This window comes from Mangifera indica, chromosome 19 (genome assembly GCF_011075055.1).
Source record: "Mangifera indica cultivar Alphonso chromosome 19, CATAS_Mindica_2.1, whole genome shotgun sequence".
NCBI classification, from domain to species: Eukaryota; Viridiplantae; Streptophyta; class Magnoliopsida; order Sapindales; family Anacardiaceae; genus Mangifera; species Mangifera indica.
The window spans coordinates 1,668,592-1,678,616 of record NC_058155.1 but is presented as its reverse complement, the minus strand read 5'-3'; the positions used below and the strand labels follow the sequence as shown (position 1 = coordinate 1,678,616).

Sequence of the window (10,025 nt, the reverse complement as noted above, 5' to 3'; positions counted from 1 at the left end):
TTGAACTCATACATTAAAATCTTTGGCTCAAGATCATGCTTTTTGTTAAAACCTAGTACTAGTAGCATTGAACAAATCAGAAATACAGAGTAGTATAAATGATAGAGCACTAACCACCAAGTGTACACATACAGGCAAAAGAGGGGTACCACCATCCAACCAACGAGTGAAGAAGAGAAAGTGGTGGTCCAAGGGAAATACAACAACAATTGAGTATGGATCATGGACGTAATTGATTGGTGGTTGAAAGAGAAATGGTCATGAGGGAAAAATAAAAGAAGGGACTAGGGAGAAGGAAGAAATAGAAAGAGAACAATTTTGTAATAATTGAGAGATTGGTTTTGGAAGAGAATTGGCCTCTTGAAAGTCAGTGGGTTCTTGGTTCTCTTTTAGCTTAACATAGGGAAGTTAGCTGGCTTTTAGTTGTAAACATTTGGCTCTATTAATATAAGAAACCTGCAATTTCATTATTCCCACTGTCGTCCAGATCCATTGTGTTGCTGTTGGATTGCTTCCTTTGCATTAGTATTATATTCTGCCCTTGCGTGCTCTACATTTTTGGTTTATGAATCTGTTGGTAAATCTATTGATTGACTTTATTGTTTTCTTTCTTGGGTGAGTGGAATTTACTAGAAGGTGGTGGAATATTGGCTTGGGTTTGCATAAATAAAAATGTTAATAGAGAGAGAAAGATATCATATCACATGCCTTAATTGTTGCCTTCATACATTGAAAGCACTGCTTCCACATTCTGATGATAAGTACGCAAAAGTAGCTTTACCTGTACGAAGCCAAAAAGGAAAAATAATATATTAGTTATCACATGAATAACTGAAATTAATTGCAAGAACACTACCATTAAAGAGGTAAAACTGTTTATTTGAGAAAAGAAAAAAGGGAGAGACCAAAGAACAATAAATGACCCACAGGATCCAAGTGGCATATCTTCCTTGTTACAGGATTCAACCTACAACTGTCTCAACAAGAATATCTTCTGTGACCTGCAATAAAGATAGATCCTAAGTATAGTTGTGGAAAGTTATCCTAAAATTTCACACGGAACATCTAATACTGAAACGAGAGATAGTTACAATTCAGAGTCGACAGGGAGTTCACATTTTCTCTTCCTAATAAAATGTTGAATATACCAAAGCCAGTAAGAACAAGTCATTACTTCCAAGAGAATGAAACATCCGGCTGGAAACCAAATTTCTCAAGAGCAGTGACCTGTGACAAGCTCCTAGGACTGTGACAAACAATCCTTCACCATCTACAAGGTCAAAATCAAGGAATCAATAACATGGAGTTTGGAGCTTGCACCAAAATGATAAAAACCCTACCATGAAAACAATTTCATCATGTAACAATTGTCCTTTCTCCATGTATTCCTTTGCCCGCTTCCCATTTTTACTTCCTGAAGCAATTTCAGCCCCCAGGAAATCTCCAGCAGAGATATGCAGCAAGCCATCCTGCAAATATGACCATAACTTGATTTAATCTGCTTTTCCATAGAAGCATTTAGAAAATAAAGAATCCATGAAGCAACAACGGACAAACTTGTAAACAAACGCATGCAGCAATTTGAAAAGAAAGGAAATAAATTATGAGAAACAAAATCATACAAATATGATTGCATCCAAGTAATCACATATGGACACCACGTTAATGTAGTCATCGACTACCGTGACTTCTTTATTCACAAAGCAGTTATTTTGTAAGCATTTCTTTAGTGAAAAAATATACAAAAACAGGTTTCAAAATTTTGATATAGAAAAATCCTCAATAAAGCCATCTGTAAAACCTGAGAGGAATTAATAACACAACAGTCAGTAAATTGATAAACTGCTAAACCTTACATTCACACACATAGTTCCCATAAGTCCACAGAGAACAATCTATAACATGGATTAAAAATGTTCTAAATGTTATCTAGCAAACAAAAGAAGATTAACTATATTTCTAACTGAACATAAACTTGTCGAAAATCAATGTCTTCAAAAGGCATCACAAAAAAAAAAAAAAAAAAGAAAAGAAAAGAGAAGAGACGAGAAAAAATCCAATGCCTAAATACATTCAGTCTCCTCATCACCCCCATTCAGCATTCACTTTATAGCCCACACCTCCTAAAGCAAACACTTGCAGCCATAAAACAGTTGGCATTCTGCTCTTACACAAACTGAACACAATAATCTAAGCATATGTAACTATGCAAGGATCCTGTAGAATACTTTGAAAATATAATAAACGTTTTCGTCTACAAAGTGCATATCTGTGCCATAAAAAGAGAATAAAAAGCAGAAGCTAAAACCAAGAAAATAATTACATATGGGAAAGCAATAATAGGTGAGACTGGTATGCAGTGTACATCATTTAAGACAGTCATTTATGATTGTCTAAGTGTCTCATGACATGCAAGTTCAACTAGATGGTTAAAAGCACTACTTATACACATGCATCCATTGTGTGTTTGTGTGTGCACATGAGCTGTCTGTTTGTGCTGAGATAGTGAACTATAAGTAGCCGGAGGCACAATGTAACACCTTAACGGTGGACTTTTCACTCTTTGTAATTGTAACACATTTTTTTCATAAGATCATTATAACAAAGTGACTGATGAAACGATTATCAGATGGACAAGATCAAGTGGTGATCAAATTTTCTCTACCAATGTTACACAGTCAAACTTCTTTAACTTGATTGCATTTCTCTACCAAACAATAATCTTAAATTGCCAAAGTCTTCTAATATATATATTAAATAAAATAACAGAAAATCTATCAATTCTATCGTATCAAAAACAATTTCTTCATAAAATAACTCCAATAAAACTTGACATGAAGTAATGACTTGTAAACTCAGAAAGCAAATGTCGAAATGGAAGAATGAACAGTAAAGAGCTTACTTTCTCTATGATAAGCTCACATTGAGTACCCTTACCAGAAGCAGGAGCTCCTAATATAATTATCTTTAAAGGCTCAGCTTTTGCCAATGATGCCACTGCCTGCTCATAACCCACATCAAAAACAACAATTTAACCCAATAAAATGCACAAAAACACCATAACGTGATTCAAAACTAGAGTCACATTAATGAATCCATATACAAAATCAACACTTTATCTAATTATACTACACACACTAAAAAAAACCATAAAAGTGATTAAAACTTGGGAGTCACGGTGAAACAACATAGTTCTATCATTAACCCACGGAAAAAAAAAAAAAAAACATAAAACATTCAAAACTGGAGAGCCACATTGAATCCATAAACAAAAACAACACTTTATCTAATTAAACTACAAAAAAAAAAAAAAAAAACATAAAAGAGATTGAACCCTGGGATTCACAATCAACAAAAACAGAACTTTATCCCACTAGCCTACACGGAAACATATAAAATGATTCAAAACTTGAGGAGCAACATGGAACCCAAACAAAAGAATAAAAATCAAAACTACTTTCTCCAATTAAGCTAAACAAAAAGCCTACTATAAAGTGATTGAAAACTTGAGAGTCAATGAACCTACCCAAATAATTAGAAAAAAAACCACAAAAGCAGTTGAACACTTGAGTCACGATTAACCCACGTAAAAATACAGATAATTCTCTAATTAAACGACACAACATTCCAAAAGTTAATGAAAAACCAGAAATTCAAAGTTCCCACCAGGAAATTAGCGGCCTTGTGCGAGTGGGTCTTCTGAAAACGAGGAGTTTTATTCAAACTGAGAGAGAGAAAGAAGCTATGTTAGAAGCAAAGCTCAAATGGGTAGACCGAATGTGCTTACAATTTGAAGAAGAGGGCGAAAGAGCGTTAGCTTTCAATTCCTTGGCGAATATACGCAGCAGGTTGAAGCCATTTTTGCTGCTTCCGTCTCTCTCGCTACATGATTTTTTATTTGTGTACGTGGTATTTATAGTTTTTTACGGCTTCAGAGGATTAGCTTTCTTTCTGTAGTTTAATTTTGTTCATTTAGGCCCTCATTTGTGGTCTAATTTGTAATCTTTTCAAGTTTTTAGAGTTTTCCAATTTTATATAACTCAATAGTATTATAATAACAAAAGGGTTAATAAATAATAAAGGTAATTAATTAAAATAGTCTAATTAAAAGAGCTTATAAGATTTTAGTCAATACTACTGAGATTGAATAAATATGATCAAGCGACCAAAATAATAGTAGTTTAACTTTCATTCAAACCTTAAGTAAATGTTAGTCACAATTTTTTTTCTTGATCCGCATTTTTATTTTAAATTCAACGAAATCATATAATAAATTCATATTAATTCAAGTGAGAAAGTATTTCATTACGTTATTTTTTATATATTTCAAGAATTGTGTTCAAAATTTGAAGAATTCTTAGAATACTGTTATTTACTTCTAGTATTAATAACTTTTGTTTTAATAATCTTATTCTTTCATTAATTATTATGTATCGATGTGTTATCCTACATCTACCAAAAAACACACAAACATGCATTTTGTGGGTGCAAGACTATATGTCAGGTTAAAACGGTTATTTTGTTCTCGTTTCTAACTCAATTCAATCCAAACTCAAATTAAATATAAACAATAATGTCCTTAGAGCATATTTGATAGTGCTACACCTTCGGACAAATTTCTTTGCATCTTATTTCAATTAAGGTTAATAATACTTCTCTTTCAATCCAGTTATAGTCTTATCTCTATCTACATATTCACTAAAATCACTTTAATGTTACTCCTTGATTAAGTTGTCTCTTAATGAGTTTTATGGAATAAATAATTGACTTCCTTTAATTAAATACTCATCTTAAATAATGAAATCCTCCATGAACGTTAAGTAAATAATTATTCCATACATTGTTGAAATCTTCATCATTCTCATATAACTCCATAAGTTACTCAAATGTAGTAATTTTGAAGGCAATTTTGACTAACAACATTACTTTTCTACTCAAGATATCTGTCACTTTATCAGTTGCACTTAATTTATGGACTATCACATAATTAAATTGTAACACTCACACATATGCTTAAGGGTAAAATAATCTTTTCCTATTTATGTTGAGTAAGGTTGACTGTGGCTTTGAATTGAAGTGAAATTAAATAAGAAATAATTAATTTTAGCGTATGTACGGACATACATTTAACAATGTATGCTTGTACATGACCCTCCACATCAACCAAATGGAAAAAAGCCAAGTAGTGATTTTAAACAAGATGTATGGTGGTGCAAAAGAAGAGTGCATGCTCGTATAGACTAATATGAAAGTGTCTTACGATTTGGGAGATTATCCCATCATTTCCCAAATGTGATCTTATTTTTTATGCGTAAAATGAAGAGAGAAAAACTGATCCATGGGTGTATGGTTGGCAATAAGAAGCGTTTTTGGTGAAGGAGGAATAAAAGAAATGAAGAGCAAGAGAGAAAGAAGAAAAAGGCTACAATGAATCGTCTAACTCTAACAACCAAGTAAATAGGACTTTTGTAACACCCCTCTGTAAATATATACCCCTAGTAGGAATATATCAAAAGAGACATACACAATTAGACTATTGAAAAACTTTAATGAATGATCATAATATAAGCGTGTACAAAGGTGATATATCTTTATTATTTAATATTCGTAAAAGCCTCAAATGTCTAAAAATACTAGCAATAATGATAATAATAAAACAATAATAATAATAATAATAATGACAAAAGTTATGTGTCTGATAAACTAAATAACAACTCCTCACCTCGTGCAACTGCTAGTTGGACTGTTGGATCCCCTCCTATCCTACTACTCACCTCTACTTACAAAACATACAAAGGAAACGCATGAGTAAAACTTAGTAAGTGGAGGCCTTTTGGTGCCCATGGCTAATAAATTATCTAACGATAAAATTTGCATTCCATTTGTAAGCTAACTATTGTCACACGACGATACCTCAAAGCCCTGATATGGAGATCCAAGTTGGAATCGACATATTTGATGCCTTTGTAAAAGTTATTATGGTGCCTTGCACATTAGCTAAATGACCTATTAGGCTATCTAACTAGGACTCTTTGATCACACAAGAAAATCTTTAATAGCAATTCTTTCTCTTACCACATAAATTGATCGGAACTACTGACTAACCATTTAGAGATAACCTTTACCTTGGGTACATATGTGGTGCATCTCGCTGATCATGTAAGGAATATCTAAAAGTTACATCCTTACCATATACACCTGAGCTAAATTGGATGGCTATGAGTTTTAGCGCCAAGTGCATGATGTAACTCATGGGCATCCAACCCTAGTGCTCTAAAAAATAGTCACATACATACATAATTGGTAACCATATAGTTAAGTGACACTAGCCTTAAGGTTGCTAATGTTTCAATTCGTATTCAACTCAATTTGAATTTGTGCCATCGTCCACATAGTTAGGCACCTCATATATATCTTTCTTAAATTCTTTGTCCTTTATTAGCTTATTATTCTTCTCACATAACTCTCCTCTCTTATGCACCTAACCTAAGGGTATATTCATCTTTTGCCTTTGTTTAAGGGTGATCATGTGCTTCTCAACCTATGCCCAATGCCTTTCGAACCATATACAGAGATGTGTAACACTCAACACATGGTCATGCATAGAAGAGATATACATAGGAAGTTGACTTGGACACACACTTATATACTTGGATCCATTTATATGAGCCTCGTGTCCTTAGGTGTATGTCATTCATTTTTGGAAAACCATACTTGAGCATGTATCCTATACTACACAATCATACATTTCTCCCTTTAGAACAAGAGCGAGATCTTTGGACTTTCAAAATTTTTTAAACGATACACGAGCCCGTATAAAATCACACACAATCGTGTGTCGCAATCTAGAAATTGCACCCTAGGGTTTCTATATTATTCCAATCGTGCATAAAGCCATTCAAACACACATTTAGGCCAATACAAAGAGTCTCTAAATCCCCCTAAATTGTTTATTCATTGGAAATCATGCTTTATAACAAAAACATACATCACATCAATGACATTATTAAACTATTAACTCAAAACACCTAATATTCAAACTCAAGAGGCTAGGCATGCTTATGGCTTATCAAAATTGCATACAAAAAACAAGTACATCATACAAATCATCGAATTAATGTTTACACATCCCTAGATCATGTGAATATTAGAGAAACTTCAAGGGTTTCATGATCGAATAAGGGAAAACCACTCTACTTACTTGAATTCTGATGAAAACATCTCTTTTGCCTGGTTACAATGATTCTGATGATTAGCGGTGACTCCTTCAGTGACCACAGACTCCTTTCTTACACTCTCTCACCTTTCAAGCGATTAGGAAGTAAAAGAATATATGAGAATTAGGGTTGATCGCATTTTTATTTTATCTCCAAGATATAATGCACAAGTGCGTATGGGTCATACATGATTGTATGCTTAGTTGCACAACTAAGGCAACTTCCTATTTCGTTATGATCATAATCTGATCCAAAAGTTTGACTTTCTGCTTACTATACATGGTCGTGTATATCTCTATACACAGGCGTGTATTGTTGGAATTTAAAGTCACAAAATTTAAAACTATAAAAAAAAAACTGAAATGCCCTTGGTCTTACTTGTGGGTGTTACAGTCCTCTCTCTAATATGAATTTCATTCTCAAAATTCACTCGACTAGATATGGGAATCTCTATTGCATATCTTGCTTAACCTCTTATATGACTTCCTTAACTCAGTGATTCTTCCAAAGAACCTTTCCCAAGAGAATGTACTTACATCTAAACTCCTTAACTCATCTGTCTAATATCTTAACTGGCTACTTCTCATAGACCAGATTATCCTTAAGCTTGACATCCTTAACACTAAGCACATGGGTGGGATCACTTATATACTTGCATAACAATAATTCATGGAACACATTATGAATGCGATCCATGCTCGTTGGTCTCAAATACCTTAAAGGGTCCCATAAATCTAGATGTTAACTTACCTTTCTTGTTAAATCTCATAGTATGTCTATATGAGACTACTCTAATGAACATTTTATCACCCTTGTAAAACTTAAGATCACACCTTCTCTGATCTACATAACTCTTTTTATGGTGTTAGGCTTGTTTTATCCTTTCTCTAATCAACCTCATATCTTTAATCATTTTTTGGGTTAGCTCGGGTCCTAATGATTGAGCTAAGACATCTTTCTCTCCTATCTCATCTTACTGCAATAGTGAGCTACATCTTTTACTATATAAAGCCTCATAAGGAACCATCTTGATGGATACCTAGTAACTATTATTGTAAGTAAACTTTATCAAAGACAAAACATCTATCCAACTCGCTCTTTTGTCTAGGCAATAAGCCCTTAACATGTTCTCAACCACATAATTAACTTTTTTAGTGTGTTTATCAGCTTGGGAATGATATGTTATATTGAATTCCAATCTTGTACATAAGGACTTCCGCATACTCTACAAAATACTAAGACAAATCAGGTGTCTAGATTTGGTACTATCATCTAAGGTATTCTATAAAGTTTGACAATTTCTCTCATATAGATCTAACCTAGTTTATCTATACTTATGGTGTTTTTGACTGCTATGGAATATGTTGACTTGATCAACTAATCCATTATAACCTATAATGTATTATAACCACCTTTGACCTTTGGCAATCCAACCATAAAATCCATCGATATATGCTCCCACTTCCACTCAGGAATACTAAGGGGTTGTAAAAGTCCAGATGGCCTCTAATGTTTAGTCTTAACCTATTGACACACAAGACACTTAGCCACAAAGTTTGCAACATATTTCTTCATTCTTGGCCATTAAAAGGTCTTCCTCAAATCCTAATACATCTTTACATTCCTAAAATGAGCCATGTTAAAAGGAACTGTATACCCCTACTAGGATCTTATCTTTCAAATTTTATCTCAGAACCTTAAAAAGTCTTCTACTATACTAAAGTCAGTCTCGGTATTCCCAACATCCTTTATCCAATCTGAGCATATTTCTCATCTAAAGCCTAAGCTACATAAATCTTATCCATAAATATGCTCAGATTGGATAAAGGATGTTGGGACTTGTCAATTACCTAGTGATTACCTCTATGTGCTTCCTTACTAACTCTTACTATAACTTGTGGTGAATGGTAATTTGTGATATGAACACCTTATTGCTCAGGTCATCTACAACTATATTAGTTTTACCTAGGCAGAACTTAATCTCACATTCATAATCTTTTACCATCTCTAACCACTGCTCTTTCTTATATTCAATTCCTTTTAGGTAAAGAAATATTTGAGGCTCTTATGATTTGTGTAAATGTTACTTTTTACCCCATATAGGTAATGTCACTATATCTTAAGTGAAAATACCACAACTGCCAAAGTAAGATCGTGAGTAGGGTATCTAGTCTCATACTTCTTTAACTAATGGGAAACATAAGCTATTACCTTCTCTTTTTATATCAGTACTACTTTCAAACCCTGATGTAAGGATTTGTGTATAAATCATAGTCCTCGCCTTCCTCTATCAAGGTAAGGATAGAAGCTGAGGTCAATCTCCTCTTTAATTTTTGGAAACTTTGCCAGTAAGCCTTTGACCATCTAAAAGAAATCTCTCTATGTGTTAACTCTGTGAGGGGTTAGGGTAACTTGACAAATCCCTTAACAAAGTATCTGTGATAACCTACCAATCCTAGAAAACTCCTAACCTCCTTCCCATCTTAGGCTTCTACCACTTTACCAATACCTCAATTTGCTAAGGTTTATTAACATGCCATGTGTTGAAACTATATGACCCAAAAAGGCCATTTTATTTAGCTAGAACTCACATGTAGAAAACTTTACAAATAATTTCTCTCTTTCAATCTTTGAAGCACAAATCTCAAGTAATGTTTATGCTTCTTCCGAGTTCTAGAGTAGATCAAGTTGTTGTTAATGAACATCACCAAGAATTTAGCCAAACAATCCTACAACACCCTGTTCATAAGGTCTATAAATATTATAAGGCATTGGTTAATCCGAAGGGCATGACTACAAACTCATAAT

General features: G+C 33.5%; 1 protein-coding gene across 1 annotated transcript; it reads right to left on the bottom strand.

Moving 5' to 3' along the window:
* Positions 1–707: 707 nt before the first annotated feature.
* Positions 708–4,875, bottom strand: LOC123203413 (adenylate kinase 2, chloroplastic-like). The gene is made up of 8 exons (XM_044619776.1): positions 4,840–4,875; positions 3,788–3,817; positions 3,667–3,699; positions 2,903–3,001; positions 1,341–1,469; positions 1,175–1,270; positions 906–1,001; positions 708–781 (listed from the first exon to the last, which is right to left on the bottom strand). The coding sequence occupies exons 1-6, from the start codon at positions 4,873–4,875 to the stop codon at positions 1,241–1,243; spliced, it is 357 nt and encodes a 118-aa protein (XP_044475711.1). The 3' UTR covers positions 708–781; positions 906–1,001; positions 1,175–1,240.
* Positions 4,876–10,025: the final 5,150 nt, after the last annotated feature.

Excerpts from the sequence above, each read along its gene's own strand:
- LOC123203413 (XM_044619776.1), bottom strand. The coding sequence starts at position 4,875 with ATGGAGTTATATGAGAATGATGAAGATTTCAACAAT. Across the intron at positions 3,818-4,839 it reads ATGATGAAGATTTCAACAAT|CTAACGCTCTTTCGCCCTCT; the intron begins GTATGGAATAAT and ends AGGAATTGAAAG. Across the intron at positions 1,470-2,902 it reads GTGAGCTTATCATAGAGAAA|GATGGCTTGCTGCATATCTC; the intron begins GTAAGCTCTTTA and ends TCATATTTGCAG.